We start from the raw sequence: 26,887 nt of genomic DNA on the forward strand, positions 1-26,887 counted from the left end.
AGTTTTAAAAGAAATTTAAAAAAATTTAGATTTTGTTAAAAAACGACAGTGGGTGATTTTCAGGTCATTGTGAGATCTTGCGTAATGTCCAGATCAAATGTCTGTCACAAAAACTGAATAATTCAATTTTTGAGCCTCCATTTTTTTTTTACCAATCATGAAATGCTGATCTTCCATAGGAATATTGCTTTATCATCAAATGTATATAGCGCACATTATCAAGCATGGAAATACTTTTGGGTTTGTCAAATCCAACGCGATATTTTGACAATGCTAACAACTTTATGTTTGGCTATTTCCCAAATAATTTGTTAAGAGAAAGGGTATGAGATGTGACTGTTCAGAAATTGTGAATGTTCACCAAAACATTATTTTGATGTTGTTTTAAAGATCCTCTCCACTCCTTAACAGCTGACTCAACTAACCAGCACATAAAATCAAATCATTCATTTTTATTTTCTCATTTTTGTTTATTTTGTTTTCATCCTTTCAGTTCTGTTCTGTTGTAACCTTTTCAATTATTTTTGAAACTCAGGATATTGATGAGGGTTGTAGAGATAAAACTAATGGGTCACCAACCTTTTAAAAATGATATTCAAGCTTTAATAGTTTATGTTGTATTAAATAGATATGTGATAAAATGTTTTCTCATGTGAAATCACTTGTTATGATAGAGGGGTAGAAGAAATTATAGTAATCATTGAATGTATTAATGGGACTATCTTGAATTCTGAATTGGTTCATTGTTCTCCCACTGAACAGAGTAATAGTTAGGGATGCATTACCCATTTGTAATTAACAAGTAACTTAAATCGATTCAATTAAATCCATTTCCAATTACAACTCAGTAGAATTGAGCTATAAAAATTTAAAGAAATTTAGAAAAGTATCTCAATTACACTGTGGGATGAAATATACTTCCTGCGTACATTCCACAATTATCATCAAATATATTTCCTTATTTTCTGTTTGCTAGCACCTAGGCAGATTGACACAAATAATCAGTCTTCATGTGTTACATCTGGCAACTATCCACCCATAATGTCATCTGATATTGCAACATTAAGAGTTTATGGTAATGGCATTACGGAATTTGGAGTAATATCTATCTGTCCAATGCTCATTGGCACTGCCAATCACATCCTCTATGCCATTAAATATTCATGTTTCTGGCCACCATGTGCAAAAAATAAAAAAAATTGAGGTTTTGTTAGTTTAAAATCTAAATATTTGAAAACAAAATAATTCTTTTTGGGCAACACAAATTTTTTTTTATATTATTGCTCTAGTTTAATTTGTCTCACAAAATTGAAGCCATTTAGGGTGCTACATGTATATAACACATGTGATATTGTAAGTATTTAAAAAAAAACGATAATAATATGAGGTTATTACGAGAATACCTCAAAGTATGCACGAAGACAGTGCAAGAGAGTATCGACCGACGCGCAGCGGAGGTCGATGCGACCGTGTACTGTCTGAGTGCATACTTTGAGGTGTTCTCATAATAACCTTATTATTATACATCTTTTCTTCCTGTCGCATACGACTTATTTACCACTTCCGTGTCACTGAGAATGTTCTAGAACCGTGCTGTGTCTGGGTGGAATATTCTAGATTTTTTTAGAAACTGGTTGAATAGGTAATAGAACACTGTAGGAGGCAATAGAAGGTAATGGAACATTCTAGAAATTTGTAGTAAATTCCAGACTCATTATGTATGCTGATGTAATGGTCTATTTATAGACAGTGGGGGCATATATAGGGGAGTTGTTCAGCACTGATTTCAGATCGGAGATCTCGTTGAATTGTATTGGAGTTTAAGTATCTAGTTATTGGAGGTTTGGAGTTTTACCGCGTCATTGTACTTGATGTTTGCAGAGTATAATAATACCAGTATCAGTTGAAACCTCATCTGTTGGCTCCGTCGCCGCCAGGGAAGTCTTTCTGTTACTGTTGCCATTTTGGTATTTGAACCATCACACCTGTACTATACCAATTACGGTAATATTACGTTGCACGTGACACTTCCCAAGGATACATCATGGGTAGACCGAAATCCAAAAAGTTTTAGAACAGATTTAGCAAATTTCTTTGTGGGGGGTCTGGTCAGACTTCGCGTGAATTTTAGAACACGCACACGCATCACGCTCACTCACTCACTCACTCACTCACTCACTCACTCACTCACTCACTCACTCACTCACTCACTATCTTTACACTATGCTTTGACTCAGTAATTTCCTTGAACATTCATCGTTTTATTTATTCTCAACAACAATTTAACAAAAATCAAAGACGTAACTATTTAACTGCACAGAAATTCATTGGCTGTCGTCGTCATACAACATGAATGGTCGTCGTCGTTTTGGTGGTGGAGATGCAATGGCGGCCGTCGACGTAGCGGAGGCCATCTGAACATTTACGTTTATGTTGAAAGTGAATTCTGTTCCTGCTACTTGTACAGTGCCACCTGGTAGAACATTTTAGTTGTCGGCATTAGAGGTATTTGTATTTTCTTGCACGAATTTGGTAGATACTGGCCTGAATGTTAGACATGTATTCCCGCTGGCTCTCGCTTGCTACGGCATAGTGGTTAATACTGTTTACATTCTTGTGCGCGGTCAGTTGGGCGATTTGGTTGGGTGAAACACCTGCGGAAACCAAATTCTGTATGGCCGTTTTCCTCCCCGAATGATTCGTTTTTTTTTCCTGGAATACCAGCCGTTTCGGTCATTTTCTTCATGATTGTGCCGAGGGTATTCATGCCTACTTTAGAACGTTTGAACCATAGTTTGCCCGAAGGCCGTTTACTGTAGTCGATAGCAAGATAAAATGGCGCTGAAGACTGTGTCATTTCTATTGGGCGATGTGACAAAAAAAATTTGTATACATGGACTGGACATCTTTCTGGGTTTTCTGGTGTGGCAAAAGCAACAGGCTTGAATGGCCGTTTACTGTTTACTTGCCCCGATCGTGTTTTAGTGTCTCTCTCGGAATATTCCAGATACTCTCTCCCATCGGAATTCCGTTTCAATACCACATCCTCCCATGTCATTTTATGGTGCTCATCACGACCCCTCAGACCGAAGCATTTTGTGTTGTTGAGCCAGACGGTGTTTAGCAAGGATTTTGCATTATCTAGACCAAGCTGGCCACATTTCCACAGCGCGGACTCATCGCTCGCAGTAAGAGGTTCTGCTCTGTTTGGCCTATTCCCCTTGCCTTATTTTTTCAAACTCTTTCGTTTTGCCGACAGAACTTCTCGCGATTTGGTAAACTCAATGTCTCGAATTATAGACCGACGATAGTTGTTTTCCCTTAGGTACCTGTCTATACTTTAGATGTTAATGTATCCGGTTCCTAGAGATCTCCATTTTGCTTTGAGGTTTTAAAAAAATAGTGTTGCAGGTTGTTATCGAGTACTTAATTCAACACTGGGTGTTAAGCAAGGGTGTAATCTGAGCCCTTCACTCTTCAACATTTTTATTAATGACATAACTAATACCCTGGACCATGAATCATGTGATCCACCAAATTTAAATAACACACCAATCAGCTGTCTAATGTATGCAGATGATATAGTTATTCTTTCTAAATCCAAAAGTGGCCTCCAGAATGCCCTTGATAATGTCTCAAAATACACACAGAAATGGAAACTCACTGTGAACACAGAAAAAACAAAAATTATGGTTTTTAATAAAAATAATAAACTCTATGACAGTGATTTATTCTTTTTTGAAGGGAATGAGATTAACATCGTGAGAAATTATAATTATTTAGGTATTGTTCTCAGCCCTAATGGAAAATTTAAAGCGGCTATGAAACATCTGAAATACAAAGGAATGAAAGCATTATTCTCTTTGAAAGCCAAATTAGGTCATAATGAAGGCCTCAGTCCCTCATTATTGTTATCATTGTTTGATAAACTAATAAGACCAATTCTTATATATGGATGTGAAGTACCGGTATGGGCTGAAGAAAGTTCATTCAACTCTACTATAGAAGATGTACACCTCAGCTTTTGTCGCTTCATCCTAGGCGTTTCAAAAAACACTCCGAAATTGGGAATTTATAGTGAGTTGGGTAGATATTCTATCGATTTATTCATTAAAAAACAGTTAATAAAATATACAAACCACCTAAACAAAATTCAAAACCCCATTATTAAAGAAGCCTTCCTACTTAACAAGACTATAAAAAGTAAGTGGTACAATGAACTTAACTCAGTACTGAAATCTACAAATACAACACTATCAGATATTGACAATAATGAGCTAAAATCGTCACAAATGTCACGGATATATGATAAAATAAAAAATGTATTTATAAAGCATTGGATTAACTCAATTAATGATGATAACAGACAAAACACTAATACAAAAAACAAACTGAGGACTTACAAAAAATTTAAAACAAACTTCATTTTGGAAAACTACTTAATTAAGCTAAAAAATAAAGAACTGAAAAGTACCATAACTAAATTCAGACTGAGCAATCACAGTTTAGAAATTGAAAAAGTAAGACACAACAGCATCAAAAGTAGCGACAGAATCTGCAAATTGTGTAATAAAAATGATATTGAAGATGAACATCACTTCCTCATAATATGCCCAGTATATAGTAAAGAGAGGGTTGTTTTATACAATGAAGCTGAAAAGATTATTCCTGACTTTACTAATCTCACACCTGAAAATAAATTCATAAAAATAATGTCAAATAATAACTTAGCAATTCCTCTGGCACAATATCTGAAATACAGCTTTGCTATTAGACAGCAGCACCTACTTAGTCATTAACTTTTTTTCTTTTTTTTTTTAAACCTATTCATTGGGTTTTTGTTTTTATACTCAGTTTATAGTTTTTTGTTGGTGTTTCATTTTACTTTATTATATATTTCCGTTACTAACTTCAATTTAGTCTGTTTTTGGTTGTCTTTAAACTATTAGCCATTGTAATTTTATTAATTTTTTTTTTTTTTTTCCTGTAATTTTTGTTGTTGTTGTAACCTTTAACCTCCTTCAGTAGGTTGTTATGAGTTAATAAAAATTGTTACTTGCAGTGGTATTTTGTGTATCTCTCGCGTTTCATTTCTCTGTCCTTGCAGGAATCTTTGAAGGCTGTTGTTTCGTATTTTGTTTTCTTGGCGATGTTTTTGTTTTTTTGATCAGTGACAAAACGTTGTATTTCCGAATCTGTTGATAAATTGGCCTCGTCTGTGCTTGTTTTAGCAGCTCCGCAAAGTTGTCGTCATTGCTTGCGATCGACAATAATTCGAAATTGATTTCGTTGTCACCGTCATCGTCACCACCAGGTTCAGAAAAATGAACATCTGACATGCTTCTCAGCCAATATGCATTTGACTCTGCCAATAACTTGTTGAAATAATTTGATAAACGTATTTGCTGCCAGGACTACACTGCATCGCAACTTGATGTACGTCGTCTGCATATTGGCAGACTACGCAATGAATTTAGTGGCGTCACCTTGTACATGATATGATTTATAGTTTATTCAATAAAAATTTATTTCTTAATAATATTTGTACAAAGAAATTTATTGTTTCATTAGCTGTCCGTGCCTTTTTTGTGAATGAAGCGCGCAAGTAAAATTTCAAATTAAGTACCATGGAGGCTGCCATTTTTTTGTTTTTATTATTAGAGGACGCTTATGCGTGTGATCATTCCATATTTGGAATTAGCATTTCCTAATATGGTAGGATGAAAATACCCCGTAAAATACCGCAAAATTACGGCACGCTGTAACGTATGGCGTTACAGTGACAGATGTATAATAATAATTGTTTATTGCATCTTTAGAAATATACATTTCTTTCAGTATCTAGCAATAGAAATATTAATCATCACTGAAAAATAAAATAAAATATTACAAGTTAGTAAGAAGAATTCAAAAAAGTAAAAGAAATAAAATAGTTTGACCACTTTCATACAAACATATTAATTTGTTGTTTCCAGACACTTTTTCTAAAACTCAAACCAGTCGGTGGTAAATGAATTTTGTTTTCCTGTTGCTTGCAGTGCAACGTCCGCAGAATTGACACTTCAGAGTTTGAGGTGACATTATTAACAGTACTGATTGTAAAACCTGAGTATATCACCAAGATGTATTGGGTTACAACCATGAATCTATAGCTGCCATTGTTCCTTATCTTGTGACACCAAGTACCAAAGTATGTAATGGAACTTGGTTCACTTACAAGCTATGCCATATCATACTGTAAAGTCATCACTGATTGGCTCAAATTAAACATATTGTACTTTATATCTATGTGCAGACCAATTAAAAAAGGTTTTACATTGTTGTTTGGAAGAGCTGGTCAAAACTATTGTGAAAGATAACTAACAAATTGCTTAGGGTTCATATTAATTCTAAGAATTATTACTTGACAGTTTTTATGATACATTAGTATTTATTCAAAGAATTACTTGGGACATCATTTCACAAATATTTGAAATATGAGATTAAATTATTTTTTATTTAGACTTTTCAATACCTATTTTTTCTCACATTATTTGTACATCATGCTTATGTAACATAGTTACATTACACGCAAATGAAGCAGATTGTTAATATTATATTTAATACATGCAAAACAGATATTAATTGTTAATATTATAATGTTAATATTATTTTTTTGCTAACATATGTTTATGGATGATTTGAAAAAAATGCAGGTGGAATTGAGAAAAATAGCAGTTATATGTAGTAGCAGTAGTAGTTGTTTGCCCAAGTCCAGCTATTTTTGTACTCAGTAACTTTTAAAATGTAGCTAGCTGAGTGTCTTGCTAAAAATATTCATTCATGGGTAATGATGAAAATTTACCATAAAAATATTTAAAAGCCAAATTTGTGGGGCTCCTAAATCCTGCTCTATGTTTTATATATGGATGCATGTTCGTACATTTTTGAACGCTATCTAAACACTGAAATAGTAGCCGAATTCCATGATGCCTTCCAGCATAAAAAGCTAAATACCTGTGTAAAAAGAAAGTATTTGTGCATCAGTCTAATTGTGTAAAAAGGAAGTACTGTAGAATACTTATGGAGTACTAAACTCTAGTTTACTTTTATTCCTTTTTTTTAGCTCTGCTGTCGACTTTGTCGAGCGGTGCTTATCATATGAGTGATTGTCCGTCGTCCTGCGTCCGTCGTCCGTGTCAATGTTTTACTTTTTCGACTTCTTCTTGAAAACTACAAGCCTGAATGCTTTGATACTTGGTGTATATGTACCTTGGGTAGACCTCTCTCGGATTTGTTCATTTCATGGTCTTATCTTCAATTTTCTAATTTTGGTGAATATTTTTGTCATTTTTGGTAAAAACTGATATTTTCGACTTCTTGTTAAAAACCACAAGTCCAATTGCTTTGATATTACATATATAGGTACTACATGTGGACCTCTCTCAGATTTGTTCATTTTGTAATGATATCTTTAATTCTCTAATTTTGGTGAATATTTTTGTCATTTTTGGTGAAAAGTGATATTTTTGAATTCCTGTTGAAAACAGCAAGCCCCATTCATTTTCTAATGATATCTTCTGTTCTTTAATTGAAATGTGCATTGCTAACAGCGGAGCTATCTCAGCCGAGAGGCTGCTTGTTTAGTGTATTAATACTGTATACTTTTACTATTATCTGTAACCATGCTCACCAAAGAGTGATTATGTGTTAATAATAAATAATAACTTTATTTTAGCTGGAATAAATTTTTGCTAAAAAGACTTTTTGGGTGTTTTGTATGGAATTTATCAAAATCACTGATTTATGATGAGTTGAATGTAAAGTATGGGGAAAAAGATATTCGCTGGATTTTATTTTCACTGAATCATTTCTTCAGCGAAAATGCGAAAATTAATTCCAAGCGAAAATAAAGTATTTTACAGTATTTGTGTGTCAGTCTAACTGAACTTCAGCTATTGATGTTTTTGTTTTTTTTTCAATTAATTGGGTTTGTAGCTTTATAAGAATTTTGCTCAACTTAAGTGACAGATCTAGGTGAGTTTAAATGTAATCCAAACCACAATATAACTATATTTTGACATTGGATATCAGTTTGACCAGGTTGTGATGATGTTGATGTGAAGGATATGCTACAAACAGTTTAGCTGTATGTGATGATTCAAAATGTCCAATATTCAGCTTGATTTAAGGGAGAATGCTACTTAGAAGTTTTTCACTTGTGTGCACATTTTAGTGCATATGACAGGAACTAAAATAATATGCATAAAATGTCACTTTAGTAGCGGTTTCCATAGACTACAATGAAAACACAAATGCTCATACCATCCCTGTGCTGCCTTTTTGCATATACAATGTAGAATATGATGCAATTCTGTGCTGCCTTTTTGCATATTGAGGATGATGCAATTCTGCGCTGCCTTTTTGCATATTGAGGATGATGCAATTCTGCGCTGCCTTTTTGCATATAGAGGAAGATGCAATTCTGTGCTGCCTTTTTGCATATAGAGAATGGCGCAATTCTGTGCTGCCTTTTTGCATATTGAGGATGATGCAATTCTGCGCTGCCTTTTTGCATATAGAGGAAGATGCAATTCTGTGCTGCCTTTTTGTATATTGAGGATGACGCAATTCTGTGCTGCCTTTTTGCATAGTGAGGATGACGCAATTCTGTGCTGCCTTTTTGCATATAGAGGATGATGCAATTCAGTGCTGTCTTTGGGCATACTTTCCAGTGATCTTATAATAACTTCATATTACAGAGTAGAGGTCGATGCAATCCTGTACTGCCTTTACACATGCTTTGCTAGGATTACCCGCTATGTGGACGTGTGCAATCTAGCTTATTTGCATACTTTGCATTATTCTTATAATAACTTATTGATACATACATGACAGTCAATAGACTCCATACTGTTGTTGTGCATACTTTGCGATATTCTTCTCAGTAGTATGTGGTCGATGCAATCCTATACCCTTGCACATACTGTCTTTGTGGTACATGGAGATAGCAATCCTGTGCTGCCTTTGTGCATGCTTTTGCGGTATTGTCATCTGCTATTTAGAGGTTGATGCAATCCTGTTCTGCCTTTGTGCATGCTTTTGCGGTATTGTCATCTGCTATGTGGAAGTTGATGCAATCCTGTACTGCCTTTGTGCATGCTTTTGCGGTATTGTCTTCTGCTATGTGGAAGTTGATGCAATCCTGTACTGCTTTTGTACATGCTTTTGCGGTATTGTCTTCTGCTATGTGGAAGTTGATGCAATCCTGTACTGCTTTTGTAGTATTGTCTTCTGCTATGTAGAGGTTGATGCAATTCTGTACTGCCTTTGTGCATGCTTTTGCAGTATTGTCTTTTGCTATGTAGAGGTTATGTGATTCTGGAGTGCTGTTGCATAAACTTTATTTGTGATGCAATCCTGTACTGCCTTCATGTATACTTTGTGGTATTCTCATGATAAAATCTCAATATGTGTATAATCTGATACATATATCCCAACTCTGCCAATTAATAGTTGAATTCTTCTATCTGTATTTATATAATAATGGAAAATATAAAGTTACAACATAATAACTGATTTGTATTAATGATAACCTTTATCTGTGACATGTAAACTGAGAATATTTATTTTGGGCACACAAGACATAATCCACATGTTATTGAGTAGTTGTAGCTGAGCTCTTGAGATTTGAGTAACTATATATGGAACACATGCAGTCATCATTAATACATATACTTTGAATAGAATGTATCTTTAATATTCATTTGTATCACTGTATGCATTTTACCTTGGAAATTCTATTCTATTCTATTCTATTCTATTCTATTCTATTCTATTCTATTCTATTCTATTCCACTCTATACACATTTAATCAATTTGTTTTCTTATTTAAACAATTCTCTTCAATTTTATTATAATTTGATGTATACAAATTTCATCTATTTAAATTTAAACCATAATATTCTTAGACTAATCTATTCTATACTATGCTTATTCCAATATATACAAAATTAATTAATTCTGCTCAATTCTATTCTAATTTAATTCTATTATAATTCCATTCTATTCTAATGTATTCTAATTTAGTCCATTCTATTCTAATCTATTATATTTTCATTCATGGTAATCACAGTTGATTTAACCCACTGCTTTTTCAATGGTTGTTACTGGTACACTGATAATTGTCTCTTCAGTCTGAATATACAATTCATACTACCAGTATTCACACCTAATAATAGCTTTAAAGACTGCTCTTTTTGTTGATAAAGAAAAATACATTCTTCCTATTAGGCCCTAGAGATGCTGTCGCTTACATGTTGTGTTTGCATAGTATTTGTAATTTAGCCAAGGTCTTTGTCGCAATTGAACTTGTTCTTTCACTTGTGAACTGTTAAATGGTCTCTGAAGACACTGAGTTGTCCTTCATGTGGACCAAATTTAGATACTGTTTGCCACCACCTGAAGAACACCTGGCTGTTTGCATTACTTGAAAAACTTTTTGAAAACATCCTGTAGGTTTATTTGAAAGTTGAATTCTTCAAACTACATATTGTAAAAGGGTTAATTATTCACTGGGTTTTAATTTTGCTTAATTCGCTGACTCGAAAATGCGCTAAATTAAAACCCAGTGAATATGTAAAATTTAGCATAGAACACATCTAAATGATAAAACCGCGAATTTAAAACCACTGAATATGCCTGTAATGGTAAATCATTTAAATCCAGTGAAAATTAGTCATTTTACTGTACCTGATTTCTTTGATATATCATGTAAAACATCTTGTAGATTTATTTAAAAGTTGAATTCTTCAAACTACATACCTGATTTTTTTGATATATAGTATACATGTAGGTACATCAGGTGGACACCCCTCAGATTTGTTCATTTTGTGTAAATATCTTCAATTTTGAATCTTGATTGAGTAGTTTTGTCATTAAAAAATGTATTGAGAGTGAAATACAAAAAGATATTAAACACTTAAAATTACCATTATTACATAATAACAGAACAAGGATATACATGAATATTCAAATGAATACAGTCCCATTTCATGGATCTCTCAAATTTGTTCACCTTTTTTTAAAAATTCAAATTTCACATGCGGATACCTCCAATGGTTCTCTCTTACATTTCTCTTACCTTTACTTACTATTTTAACCAACCCCATAGTGTTCATTACTTGCCCCTTTACAACATTTCAAAAAGGCAAGGCATTAATAGTTTCGCTATGTTTTTAGCAGTGATGACTCATCTCATTCAACAATCAAAACTTGAGTTGCTGACGTCTGACCTTGTATGTTGGGGGTCTGCATGTGTCTGTCATGTAATAGTAAACATTAGATGATATGTGCTTGTGAAAACTAACTATAGTCTAAGAGGTTTACTATTTCAATTCAATGGGAGTGGCTGGAAGATTTGTTAAAAAAGAAATTTTAAAGTTAGACACCGTCAGAAAAATGAAACTGCATGCAAGGTGTGCAGTGAAAAATGTAATTAAAATACAAATGTGCAGTTAAGATATAAGAAAAAAAAATTGCACTGGTCACACTCTTCCAGCTCTGTTCCAGTTCATCATGATTTTAAAATAAAAATGTAGGGGTAAGAAATAAGAAAAAAAATTGCACTGGTCACACTCTTCCAGCTCTGTTCCAGTTCATCATGATTTTAAAATAAAAATGTAGGGGTAAGAAATAAGAAAAAAAATTGCACTGGTCACACTCTTCTGGCTACCTTCCATAACTTCAAATGGTTGACCCCCTAACTCTGTGATACGTTTACTTAGCAACAATTCTGTTCATCAAGGTGTTTTATTTAAATTCAATTACTGTTACATTTAATTGAATTTTATAAAGGTACAAATGTTTTTATATAAAATAATTAAAAATAAATAAAAAAACTTTAAAATGTTTTATAAATTTCAAATGACGATTGTGCATAACAGGAAATCAGCCAATGACTGAAGACATTCTGCAAAGACTCATGGGTAATGTGTATCACCAAATGGCTTCTATAGCCAATAAAAGCATATTCTTTTTGATTCGCATGAAGCACGAAGGTCTAACTATCCATAAAAAAACATTCATCATGCTTGTGATCATTTATAAATAATAACATATACTGTAAAATCTGTATTAGAAGCTGCGACTTCTATTAAAATGGTACAATGCAACAGAGGGAATGCGGCGTCTATTAGAGCATCTATACGTATGAGAAATGATGAATTTTTGGTTCTCAATTGTTCAAAAAGAATGGGTGCGACTTTTATTAGAGATGCGGCTTCTAATACAGATTTTACGGTACTTATGATTGATAGACTTGATTTCAATTCTGACTTGGGATTGAACAACAAAAATAGATCAACCTCTACCTTGGGTGAATGCCACAAACTCAATGGGGAAGGAAAGCTGGGATTCATTTACGCATTTATGCGACTACAGGAATCTTGGAGTCTGCTTGTGTGGGCCTTGTTGACACAATGTCGTTATGACAGAAAGAGGGTCACACAGCACTGTCATGTATTTCCAAACATCAATATTACTTTTCATCGCAAAATGTAATATCAGTATATTTTCTATTCTTACACATATCAAGAACTGTTGTCTTGAAAAAAATAATTTGAAAATAATTTCATAATTTGAGTTAAAAATCATCACTTTGTTTATAGTCAGTCTGATGTATGTCATCGTGAAGTTAGTAATATCCTTCTCGAAAAGTTATATCGATTTAGTTACAGGATTTTGATATGACCTCTATGTGACCCCAATTCATGGTGAGAAACCTATAGTTAATGATAGTAAGACCTGGTGTGAAGTTTAGGTGTGGTTATGAGTTGATTACCTGCTGTGAATAGTCTCCATTGTAAGCTAAAAGATATATTTATAGATGATGACAGAGTAAGTGTCTGCAATGAAATATATTTGTGGGTGTGGGAATGTTGTGTCTGCAACACTGTTCAATGCTGTAACAAAAACAAATATATTTAAATTAGTGAATGATTTGTGTGTTGAGTGCAAACTATTCTTATAAATAATAATGTGAATATTTCATTTTTACAAACACTTCTACTGAAAGAATGTTAAGGTGATATCACCATAAGGTTTCAAACCTTTGATCACTCCATATACATTGGCCACTTTATTTCCTTTCGATATCAAATATAATGAGGGTACAATCATTATATTAATATTTATATGACATTACAGAATTCCTCTCTTACCTCGGTATAGCACTATTGTTCAAATTGTAGGTCAATTTGGTACATCTCATTACCTGTAAAAAAAGTTGCGCAATTGAACTGCACCTGCTAGCATTTTCATGGACTTGAATATATATGGAATGTGAAATTATATATAAAAATTGTGATATATTGGGGGGGGGGTGTGATAAGCTTCAAACTTATTTTGACCACTTGTGAGATTTGGCTCTCTGACTATATATTGAAAATATATTTAAAAAGTGTGATATATTGGAGGGGGGGGGGGGCTTCAAACTTATGTTGTCCACTTGTGAGATTTGGCTCTCTGACTAGAATTTAACCTATATTTGCATTTATGACTGACTTGTTTGAAACTATTGAGATAAATATATGCTGGTCTAGAGTTTGTTTTGAGATGATATAGCAAAACAGATATGTAGCTGTGCTTGGTGATGATTGAAAAAAACAATACAAATTACACACAACAAAATGAATTTATAGTACATGTATAGTATATTTCAAGGGGCGGACATCTGGACATTTTCATCGCATGGCAACCATCACGGTGAAAACAAAGGCCGAGAACTGTACATAGGGATAGTTTTTGAGACTCTCCTGAACAGTGTAACAAGATTACCCCTACGTGTGGAGTACATATAAATTTGGATTACTTGTTGAGTTTGTGCTGTTTTTTTTACTTCAGCTGTTTCACCGACGTAGAGCCGATAGAAATACACAGTACATGTAGTGGTGCGACTTAGAACATTCTGTGATGTAGCTCTGCCCCGAGATTAAGGAATGATTTTGCAGCGCATAGAAAAGGGGCTTACAAGTTTTTTAAAGGCAACTGTTTTATGAATTTTTACACTTTCAAATTCTTTTAGCTGCAAGTAAGAAAGCATGGTCATGAGTCATATGTATGTATTCATATGAACAATAGTATGGTTTATAGTCTCAATACATGTATCTATAATAGTTGGTGGTTTACAATCTACATATGATTATATGTGTCACCATCTCCATATGAATTCTAGTGCGTGGTTTACAATCTCCATATGATTATATGTGTGGTTTACAATCTCCATATGATTATATGTGTCACCATCTCCATATGAATTCTAGTGTGTGGTTTACAATCTTCATATGATTATATGTGTGGTTTACTATCTACATATGATTATATGTGTCACCATCTTCATATGAATTCTAGTGTGTGGTTTACAATCTCAATATGATTATATGTGTGACCTTCTCCATATGAATTCTAGTGTGTGGTTTACAATCTCAATATGATTATGTATCACCATCTCCATATGTGTAATAGTGTGTGGTTTACAATCTTCATATGATTATATGTGCGGTTTACAATCTACATATGATTATATGTGTGACCATCTCCATATGAATTCTAGTGTGTGGTTTACAATCTGCATATGATTATGTGAGTGAGTTTTGGGTTGTTGTTTCTTTCCTGAAATTCTAAATATTGTATCATACCACTGCTTCTTAGTTATGATACAGAAAGCATGAATGCGTTGTCAGAAGTGGAAAACAACATACCAATAGAACAAATTTCAATTATCTGAATTCCAAAAATATTTTAACTCTTCTGGATCCTTCAGTTTATTTCATGCATAACTGTTACAGAAAAATAGAGCTAATAGTGCTAGATGTGGATGATAAATTTTGTTATGAAAATGTCTGCTGTTAAAGGTTAGAGTGTGCCCATATAATGTTATATTGTGTTGAATCACCCTAATTTCACACTTCATTGGAAGCTTATGGAGCAGTGTTAAGGGATGAATCATTTGTAATCAAGGAGAGGGATTGAAAGACAGTTATCTGCGACATTTGATGATTACTGTCATGGCAACGTGTATTTATAGGCGTTTTGTGTTAATCTTTATGGATTGGATATAGTTTTTGCAACCCGAGGTTGTGTGGTGGTTGTGCCTGAGCTTGTGAGGGTGTGTTGATTGTACGACTATGGGCTGAAAAAAAACATATCCATAAAGGTTTTATCATATACCTTATAGTTGTAATTACAATTTTACCATAGTGTAACCTTCACCTTTTCACCCCAGTTCCCTCTTTTCATCACAAATTCACAAAATACTGTAGAATACTTTATTTTTGCTTGGAATTTATTTATATATACATTTTTTCCTATATTTCACATTAAACTCATCAAAAATCAGTGAAAATAAATTCCATACAAAACGCCCAAAAAGCCTTTTCAGCGAAAATTAATTCCAGCGAAAATAAAGTATTCCACAGTAGTCCATTTTGTAGTCTGCATTTCCCTTCAAAAGATTATGACAAAAATAGCAAAATTTTTGAGTAAAAACTGAAAATTGATTGAAAAGTTTTGTCTGTTCGCTCCAAAAATAAGGTTCATTTCCAGAAATATTGAAGAATATAAGAAAAAAGTGCAGAAAAATTTGGGTGAGAAAGTCTGGTGGTGAAAAAGATTAAACATACAGCAATGACTTACTGCAAGTTTATTGTTGGTAGATATTTTTTCAAGTAATTCTGTTCTGAAATGTTGTTTTATCCTTGGAATTTTCCAATTTAGTTCTGTACTTGCTGGAATTAATTTGTGCTGAAAATACATGTTGTCTGAAGTTCATTTTCATTGATTTTCAGGGAAAATAAAGTACTTTTACAGTATTATCCACCCCCCCCCCCCAGTATTTTTAATTGTCTTCCCTAATGACGTGATGAGGGATGGAATGAGGTGACTAGTGTAAGATGGCTGCGTTATCAGCATATTTTACTGGTGTTTCTAATAATTATTTTTATTAAACAGACAAATAAATACAAAATCAACACATTAGGCCACTGGAGTTGTCAACTTGTGCTTTATGATATCTTGGGTGGGTCAAAGGTTGTGATCCTAAGGTCTTTTAGCATTCATTTTAGTGTGTGGTTTCTTTTGTGATTGGTGAAAGATTATTTGACACAATGAGGGATAGACCAAATTGTTTAGTGGGGTGGTTTATCAATGAAAACAACAAACATAATTTTTGAAGGATTAGAGCATCCTATTTTTACTAATTTGTTTTGGTCTTATTTTGGCAAAAAAATTTTTTGCCACCGTATGCATATACTGCAGAACTGGAAATTTCTGTGCAAATTAACTTTCTGAAAGAACCAAAAGTAGTGTTATTCCAAGTTTAATTTTTGAGGAAAAAATTTTTGCAAGATGCTTGCACTTTAATATAAATTTCAGTAATGGTCACCTGAAAATAATAATCTATATTTCACAAATGTTCCATCAGAGGATATGAATATATGTATGAGTGTACAAACACAGAGTGCTTTAATTTACAAAATAAATCTGCCATTGAATAAAAAAAAAACAGCGCCACTTTTATTTTTTTAACAAAAACAAAATATATGCTTTTATAATGCTTTAGAATTATGTCTATGTTGGGAGAGACTCTATGATACTTTCATGCTACATGTATAATTTATGAGTGTCAACCAACTTTGTGGTGAACATTGATATTTGTCTAGCTACCTATCATGGTCCTCTTGTAACAGAATTGATGAGTACTACATATTATTTGGTGATCCAAGATGTGTGGAATCTCAATGCTTTCAATAAATCTATACAAAGTTGTTACAACAAAGTCATCTGGGCCATCACCTACATCTTAAAAAAAATCTGTTTAGATTAACATCACCATTTCTTCTAAACAATTATTTAACTGTTTTCAATTACAATGACAGTACAGTGAAGTATCGACCCACCCCCCACTTTTGAGCATTTTTTGCGAAGCACACAATGGGAGTCGTCGCAGTTACCCTGTCTGTATGTGTGTGTGTGTGTAATATCTCAAGAACAGTATGTTGGTTTTTAATGAAACCTGGCGTATAGATGCTCTGGGCTAATGGACAGATTTGATTAGGTTTAGGTTGAAATCCATGCATATTAATTACCTAATTTGCATGATAATTAGCTAATTTTTAGCTGTTCTTTGACTGTTCCACTGATATCTAAAGAGCCATTCATTAGATTTTGATGAAACTTGGTACATAGATGCACAGATGTGATTAGTCACAAAATATTCCTGTATATAGTCTGCTCTTTCCTTCAGAAGAGATACAATGTAGCTACATTTTTTGAGTAAAAACAGATAATTGACTCAAACTTTGTCTGTTGGCTCCAAAATTAGGATTTATTTCCAGAAATATTGAAGAATATAAGAAAAAAGTGCAAAGTAGGTTAAAGTAGAAAGATGTAATTTGAGATTTGAGCAATAGTTAGACCTCAACTTGATGTTGCTTGTAAAAGTTAAATGAAAATAAATGTAAAGTAATCTAGTACAGCTGCTTAGGCTGAGAAAAAAAAAACCTCTGTTTCTCGTTTCTGTGTGCATCATTTTGAACTATGCGTTTGTTTTCGAAAATGCGCTTGCACTCGCACTCGTCTCAAATTTCTCCCATTTTAGCTCAGTATTCAAAAAAAAAAAAAAATGCCTCGAGAAACAGAGAATTTTTTTTTACCCGGCCTTAGTGTGGCAGACTTTATAGACAGAGCTGGGTCATTACTTTATCTCTCAGAATAGATGTTGTCAATTGTTGTTGCCATGGAAACATCCAAACTGACTCTCTCTTCTTTTTTCAGGCTGGTATGGATGATGAAGTCAGAGCAAACACAGAAATTAATGAAACTATTGCTACAGATAAAGAGGTAACAACCTACCCTCCCTTTATAATGTTGGTATCACCCTGAAATTGGTGTAATTTTAGTTTAATATGACATGCGCATGAAATTGAGCATTCCAGAAATAGGCATACATAGATGGATTTCATTCAAACTTGGTACATATATATATTTACCCATTGTAAAACATATAAGATCCCCTAAGCTACTGAGAAATGTTATGATTTTATCTCAAAAACGCCTTGTATTAGGTGTACTTGAATACAAAATTCATAAAATGAAAAAAGTAAATGTTTCTAAAATTACCTGAATTCATTAGAAAAGTTTTTCAAAAATAAGGCTTAGAGGGAACACTGTACGGAACTAGTATCACATTGCTTTAAACTTTATGATTTAATAGTGCGATCACATCAGCTACCTTTCTAGTCATTTTAGTCCGCATCAAACAAGTCATAGAAGAGGCTTATTATATTGTTCCATTCGTCTGTGCTCTCTCATATGTCTGATATGCACTGATCAATTGAAATATTGTACATAGGCATTGTATTATGGTCGGCAGGTGTATGTTAAGTTTTATCTTCATCCACATTATGTGGGTTTTTGAACAAAAATTGATACAAATATGGAAATACATTGAGCAATTTTTTTTTAATTTGTACAAATATGAATTATAATAAAATACATATTGTATTGATATTTTATGATGATCCATGCATGCACTTTTAGCTAGTGCTTTTGGGCACAATATAGTCATTTTGGGTCAAAATGGGAGTGATTTTTATGGGGTTTTTGCGGGGGGGTATTTGGATATGCATGGGTTAATTGTGTTCAAAGTTTGTATAAAGGCAAATTATAATGGAATACATATTTTACATTTTTTGGTGGTCCATGTGCTTTCAAGTTTTTTGGTCAAAAATTATGTTTACTTTCATTTGGGTATAGATGAAACAATTTTATTCAGGCTTGTTACAAATTTCTACAGAAATTTAATGGTGGTCCTGTTTTTGAATTACTTTTGAGTTAAATAATATGACTTATAAGCAGAAAATGTTTGTATAAAGTTTATTCTATGATTTTATTGAAAATAAGAGCAATCCACCAAATGGCATGTTTGTCCTCTCATTAACCCATGCTAGTGGCATATACCAATGATATCGCAACAGATGTACATGAATGGAATACCACACACTAGTACCCAGCTGTCACATTTTCTTCACCCAATATGCATGTCTACATTTAGTTGCCAACTGGAATGTCTATGTTAAGCATACATGTTCATGTGTACACGTGCCAAACCAGGAAAAATGCCAACCTGTACTCAGCTAGTAATGGTTAATATTGTTACTGTAATTGACTGTTAATACTATTTATAGTATAAATACTGGTATATATAAATGACTTATAGATAATTATAGATACTTTAAAATACATGAATGTCATGTTTAATCTGTTTTCAACCCAAACATGCAAAGACTTGAGGGATAGTATTACAGATGACTATATAGGGCTTGCAGTTGACAACTTAAACTTGTCTGAAATGATATATGTTGGCTATATATTTATGTGTGAGTTAATATTCAGTTGTCTGACAAAACAACATTCAGGACAAGAAAACTATGAGTGAGTTAATATTTAGTTGTCCAAATGTCAATTTCACTTTCCCTGGACCATTGAACTATTCTTTGTTTATATCCTATGTTAATATAATTCAAAAGTTGAGATGCACTTTCCATATTCAAATAAAGTTAAACAAAAGTTCTTTTAACACTTGTTTCAAACAAATCTATGTTTGAACTTAATGACAAAGTTTATGTTTTGGATGGAATGATATAATTCATAAACTGAAAATACCTAAGACTGAAGTGATTCATTACTTTTACAGTTTGCTCTTACAGGTCAACAAACTATTTCATTTATATTACATTGTATTACATTTCATTTTAATACCCTATTCTCTTCATTCCAATACATTGTTACAGTATTGCAATTCATTTCATTTCAATACATTGTATTACAATTCATTCCATTTCAATACATTGTATTACAATTCATTTTATTTCAATACATTGTATTACAATTCATTTCAATACATTGTAATACAATTCATTTCATTTCAATACATTGTATTACAATTCATTCCATTTCAATACATTGTATTACAATTCATTTCATTTCAATACATTGTATTACAATTCATTTCAATACATTGTAATACAATTCATTCCATTTCAATACATTGTATTACAATTCATTCCATTTCAATACATTGTATTACAATTCATTTCATTTTAATACATTGTATTACAATTCATTTCATTTCAATACATTGTATTACAATTCATTTCAATACATTGTCATACAATTCATTCCATTTCAATACATTGTATTACAATTCATTCCATTTCAATACATTGTATTACAATTCATTTCATTTCAATACATTGTATTACAATTCATTTCAATACATTGTAATACATTTCATTCCATTTCAATACATTGTATTACAATTCATTCCATTTCAATACATTGTATTACTTAAATTTAATTTCAATACATTGTATTACAATTCACTTCATTTTATTACATTGTTTTCTTTAGAATTCCATTGAAACGTGATTCACATACATAAATGTTTTCAATAGAAAAGAAAACAAAACTGTTAAACTATATAGAGTTACATGTATATAAAAAAATGTATACATTTTCTCCAAAATTTGATCCAAATGTAATTAAAAAAGTCAAGTGCACTGGTAAACCCTTTAGAATTCTCTTCAATATTTTATTAAATTCCATTAAAATTCTTTAGAAATGTTTTAGTAAAATTGAATGTTTCTTAATGTCTAGATATGTATTTTGTACAGCAATTAGAATTCTAAGAAAACATTTTCTATAAAATAATATTCTGGTAAATTTCAGTAGAAATCAATATAATTTTGTAAAATGCTATAGAATCCAGTAGACTATTTTTGTATGGAGACATTGTCCCTCTCATGAAAACCGTATTGTACTGATCGGGCTTGTTTATGACAATAGGGGCTTTGCAGGTTTCAAGAGCATGCATTATGTAATGCTGCAGGCTTGTTCCGTGTTTGTGCAGACATGCATCGTCATCAACTCATTTTCCCTCAAATTTGTTTAAAGCGACTGTGAATTTCACGGTTTTATGAGTCAAACATTTTCCTAATAGTACTTAATATTACATTGAATCGTGGTGGTCGTCACCCGCGTGTTCAAATTTCCAATAAATAAACAATGTATTTTACACGCGTTGTATACGTCGCTATGAGTCCCATATCGAACAAGACGCGACACGACGACTACCGCCCTTTAAATGGCTACTTGGAGGGTTGTTCTGAACCATGGCGACAAAGTGTATTGCAGAGTCATTTTTTTTGTCACTTGTCTCAAAAGTATCTCACAGAATTGTTTCATCCTAATCATTGTCAAGATAATAGTCAATTTGGTGTGTTACTTGATGGAAACCTAAAGTGGTATGTACAGTGTAAATACCTATTTTATATATCTAAAGTATACAAAGTAAATGGAGCATTGTCATTGACCACCCATGCAGTCAGTCACAGTGATCAAAGGTTGTGGTACATTCGGAATGTCCAAGTGTAATGTCAATCACAAGTGTATCAGACTTTATGGTTTATCCTGACAGGCCTTAGACACATGTATGTATTAATTGTAGTTAATTTGCATCACTGCTGTCAGTGGGTAACTTGTTCATTAGATACACCTGAATGATTACTGTAAAGTCAGATACAACATCTCTCAAAACACGTCATTTACAGTAAAGATATCATTACTACCCTATACTAAAATATGTTTGGCTATTTAGAGTACTAACAAATTTCTACTTCCGGTCCGGTTAGACTTAAAATACACCACGAATATTCACTTTTTCATAATTTTTGGTATGTGTTGATTCTTGGATATTTTATCTTCGTCGACCTGTACTTCGTTTAGTAATTCAAACTTCCCAGTTTGCGTAAAAAGGGTGAGTTTCACGATTTCGCCATTGAAAATGCCTTTGCTTCATTATTTGCTGAGGGACGGCCGCTTAGGTATGTGCTCTGTAACTTGCAGCAAATGAACCTAAAAACGTTAGGTAATTAAACAAAAATGACCTTGTACTAAAGTCCAAAAAGTACGTTCATACAAAGAAACATAAATAAAACGTAGAATGATTTTAGCGAATCAGTTTGACAATAAAAAAAAATGCATTAACTTGTCTTATCAAGTGACATGCTGATGTCTTCAGAAACTGGCAGCTGTCAAGACTACATTGACACTTAGCTTTCTCCTTCCATTCACATACTGTCACCTATTTCTTTGCAATAACCTGTTATTCAAAATCCTGATGACAGTGGCGATCTAATAATTAATAAAAAACAATTTTAGAAACATAAATGCACTTATAAGCTTCTATTTAATTTTCCCATTGATGTAATTATACAGATTTAAGTTTTCTGGTTTTGTTTGATTTTCTCCATCAGTTGTCTGAGTAGAACATATACATAATTTGTACTGACACTGACTATCAAGCCATGACTATTTAGTCAGCTGTTTGTATAGTAATGCCCTCAGGCAAGGTATTCTTTACTTTCATGCTGATGGGTGCAAAGATGATATCCTTTTAACCCAGCATTAAAGGGCACTATACATAGGCACTGTACATATTTATACTCTCATATAGTCTGTAAGAGGGATTTCCTTAACTCCAGAGTAATGGTCAATATCAAATTACATTATGCCTGGTACCTGATGATTGGTGATAGCCAATGGACCTAGTAATTGGTTTGAACTGCTAATCTGAGATCTAGTGAAACTCTTCGAGCAAGCAGTGTGGGTCTTTTAAATTCTTCGTAATTGTTGATGAGCCAGTTGCCTACATGGTGTTTGGTGGTTGTATTCCTAGTTATTGGTGATGGGCCAGTTGCTTACATGGTGTTTGGTGGTTGAATTCCCAGTGATTGTTGATGAGCCAGTTGCCTACATGGTGTTTGGTGGTTGTATTCCTAGTTATTGGTGATGGGCCAGTTGCTTACATGGTGTTGGTTGGTGGTTGAATTTCCAGTGATTGGTGATCAACCAGTTGCTTACATGGTGTTTGAATTCCCCGCTATTAATGAACCAGTTGCCTACATAGTATTTGGTGGTTGAATTCCCAGTTATTAATGAACCAGTTGCCTACATGGTATTTGGTGGTTGTATTCCTAGTTATTAATGAGCCAGTTGCTTACATTATATTTGGTGGTTGTATTCCTAGTTATTAATGAACCAGTTGCCTACATGGTATTTGGTGGTTGAATTCCCAGTTATTAATGAACCAGTTGCCTACATGGTATTTGATGGTTGTATTCCTAGTTATTAATGAGCTAGTTGCCTACATGGTGTTTGGTGGTTGAATTCCCAGTTATTAATGAACCAGTTGCCTACATGGTATTTGGTGGTTGTATTCCTAGTTATTAATGAGCCAGTTGCTTACATGGTATTTGGTGGTTGTATTCTTAGTTATTAATGAACCAGTTGCCTACATAATGGTTGGTGGTTGAATTCCCAGTGATTGGTGATCAGCCAGTTGCTTACATGGTGTTTGAATTCCCCGCTATTAATGAACCAGTTGCCTACATGGTATTTGGTGGTTGAATTCCCAGTGATTGGTGATGAGCCAGTTGCTTACATGGTGTGAGGTGGTTGAATTCCCAGTTATTAGTGATGAGCCAGTTGTCTACATGGTGTTTGGTGGTTGTATTCCTAGTTATTGGTGATGGACCAGTTGCCTACATGGTGTGTGGTGGTTGAATTCCCAGTTATTAGTGATGGGCCAGTTGCCTACATGGTGTTTGGTGGTTGTATTCCTAGTTATTGGTGATGGGCCAGTTGCTTACATGGTGTGAGGTGGTTGAATTCCCAGTTATTGGTGATGGGCCAGTTGCCTACATGGTGTTTGGTGGTTGTATTCCTAGTTATTGGTGATGGGCCAGTTGCTTACATGGTGTGAGGTGGTTGAATTCCCAGTTATTGGTGATGGGCCAGTTGCTTACATGGTGTGAGGTGGTTGAATTCCCAGTTATTAGTGATTAGCCAGTTGCCTACATGGTGTTTGGTGGTTGTATTCCTAGTTATTGGTGATGGGCCAGTTGCTTACATGGTGTGAGGTGGTTGAATTCCTAGTTATTGGTGATGGGCCAGTTGCCTACATGGTGTTTGGTGGTTGTATTCCTAGTTATTGGTGATGGGCCAGTTGCCTACATGGTGTGTGGTGGTTGAATTCCCAGTTATTGGTGATGGGCCAGTTGCCTACATGGTTTGGTGGTTGTATTCCTAGTTATTGGTGATGGGCCAGTTGCCTACATGGTGTGAGGTGGTTGAATTCCCAGTGATTGGTGATGAGCCAGTTGCTTACATGGTGTGAGGTGGTTGAATTCCCAGTTATTAGTGATGAGCCAGTTGTCTACATGGTGTTTGGTGGTTGTATTCCTAGTTATTGGTGATGGGCCAGTTGCCTACATGGTGTGTGGTGGTTGAATTCCCAGTTATTGGTGATGGGCCAGTTGCCTACATGGTGTTTGGTGGTTGTATTCCTAGTTATTGGTGATGGGCCAGTTGCCTACATGGTGTGTGGTGGTTGAATTCCCAGTTATTGGTGATGGGCCAGTTGCCTACATGGTGTTTGGTGGTTGTATTCCTAGTTATTGGTGATGGGCCAGTTGCTTACATGGTGTGAGGTGGTTGAATTCCCAGTGATTGGTGATGAGCCAGTTGCCTACATGGTGTTTGCTGGTTGTATTCCTAGTTATTGGTGATGGGCCAGTTGCCTACATGGTGTGTGGTGGTTGAATTCCCAGTGATTGGTGATGAGCCAGTTGCCTACATGGTGTTTGTTGGTTGTATTCCTAGTTATTAATGATGAGCCAGTTGCCTACATGGTGTGTGGTGGTTGAATTCCCAGTGATTGGTGATGAGCCAGTTGCCTACATGGTGTTTGGTGGTTGTATTCCTAGTTATTAGTGATGAGCCAGTTGCCTACATGGTGTGAGGTGGTTGAATTCCCAGTGATTGGTGATGGGCAGTTGCCTACATGGTGAGAGGTGGTTGAATTCCCAGTTATTAGTGATGAGCCAGTTGCCTACATGGTTTGGTGGTTGAATTCCTAGTTATTAGTGATGAGCCAGTTGCCTACATGGTGTTTGGTAGTTGTATTCCTAGTTATTGGTGATGGGCCAGTTGCCTACATGGTGTGAGGTGGTTGAATTCCCAGTGATTGGTGATGAGCCAGTTGCCTACATGGTGTTTGGTGGTTGTATTCCTAGTTATTAGTGATGAGCCAGTTGCCTACATGGTTTGGTGGTTGAATTCCTAGTTATTAGTGATGAGCCAGTTGCCTACATGGTTTGGTGGTTGAATTCCTAGTTATTAGTGATGAGCCAGTTGCCTACATGGTGTTTGGTGGTTGTATTCCTAGTTATTGGTGATGGGCAGTTGCCTACATGGTGAGAGGTGGTTGAATTCCCAGTTATTAGTGATGAGCCAGTTGCCTACATGGTTTGGTGGTTGAATTCCCAGTTATTAGTGATGAGCCAGTTGCCTACATGGTTTGGTGGTTGAATTCCTAGTTATTAGTGATGAGCCAGTTGCCTACATGGTGTTTGGTGGTTGAATTCCCAGTTATTGGTGATGAGCCAGTTGCCTACATGGTGTTTGGTGGTTGTATTCTTAGTTATTAGTGATGAGCCAGTTGCCTACATGGTGTTTGGTGGTTGAATTTCCAGTGATTGGTGATGGGCAGTTGCCTACATGGTGAGAGGTGGTTGAATTCCCAGTTATTAGTGATGAGCCAGTTGCCTACATGGTTTGGTGGTTGAATTCCTAGTTATTGGTGATGGGCCAGTTGCCTACATGGTGTGTGGTGGTTGAATTCCTAGTTATTGGTGATGGGCCAGTTGCCTACATGGTGTGAGGTGGTTGAATTCCCAGTGATTGGTGATGGGCCAGTTGCCTACATGGTTTGGTGGTTGCATTCCTAGTTATTAGTGATGAGCCAGTTGCCTACATGGTGTTTGGTGGTTGCATTCCTAGTTATTAGTGATGAGCCAGTTGCCTACATAGTGTTTGGTGGTTGTATTCCTAGTTATTAGTGATGAGCCAGTTGCCTACATGGTTTGGTGGTTGAATTCCTAGTTATTAGTGATGAGCCAGTTGCCTACATGGTGTTTGGTGGTTGTATTCCTAGTTATTGGTGATGGGCCAGTTGCTTACATGGTGTGAGGTGGTTGTATTCCTAGTTATTGGTGATGGGCCAGTTGCCTACATGGTGTGAGGTGGTTGAATTCCCAGTGATTGGTGATGAGCCAGTTGCCTACATGGTGTTTGGTGGTTGAATTCCTAGTTATTAGTGATGAGCCAGTTGCCTACATGGTTTGGTGGTTGAATTCCTAGTTATTAGTGATGAGCCAGTTGCCTACATGGTGTGAGGTGGTTGAATTCCCAGTTATTAGTGATGAGCCAGTTGCCTACATGGTGTTTGGTGGTTGTATTCCTAGTTATTGGTGATGGGCCAGTTGCCTACATGGTGTGAGATGGTTGAATTCCTAGTTATTGGTGATGGGCCAGTTGCCTACATGGTGTGAGATGGTTGAATTCCCAGTGATTGGTGATGGGCCAGTTGCCTACATGGTTTGGTGGTTGCATTCCTAGTTATTAGTGATGGGCCAGTTGCCTACATGGTTTGGTGGTTGCATTCCTAGTTATTGGTGATGGGCCAGTTGCCTACATGGTGTGAGGTGGTTGAATTCCCAGTTATTAGTGATGAGCCAGTTGCCTACATGGTGTTTGGTGGTTGTATTCCTAGTTATTGGTGATGGGCCAGTTGCCTACATGGTGTGAGATGGTTGAATTCATAGTTATTGGTGATGGGCCAGTTGCCTACATGGTGTGAGATGGTTGAATTCCCAGTGATTGGTGATGGGCCAGTTGCCTACATGGTGATATGTAGTTGGATTCCCAGTGATTGGTGATGAGCCAGTTG

General features: G+C 34.7%; 1 protein-coding gene across 1 annotated transcript in view; it reads left to right on the top strand.

Annotated features, from left to right (window-relative positions):
- LOC102803380 (uncharacterized) overlaps nt 1–26,887 on the top strand; it is a 51,515-nt gene that overhangs the window by 7,849 nt on the left and 16,779 nt on the right. Inside the window, exon 2 of the mRNA XM_006818630.3 lies at nt 17,812–17,877. Coding sequence (XP_006818693.1) covers nt 17,812–17,877 — 66 coding nt within the window. The remainder of the gene's footprint in view (nt 1–17,811; nt 17,878–26,887) is intronic.

This window comes from Saccoglossus kowalevskii, chromosome 12, assembly GCF_978046115.1.
Source record: "Saccoglossus kowalevskii chromosome 12, keSacKowa6.1, whole genome shotgun sequence".
NCBI classification, from domain to species: Eukaryota; Metazoa; Hemichordata; class Enteropneusta; family Harrimaniidae; genus Saccoglossus; species Saccoglossus kowalevskii.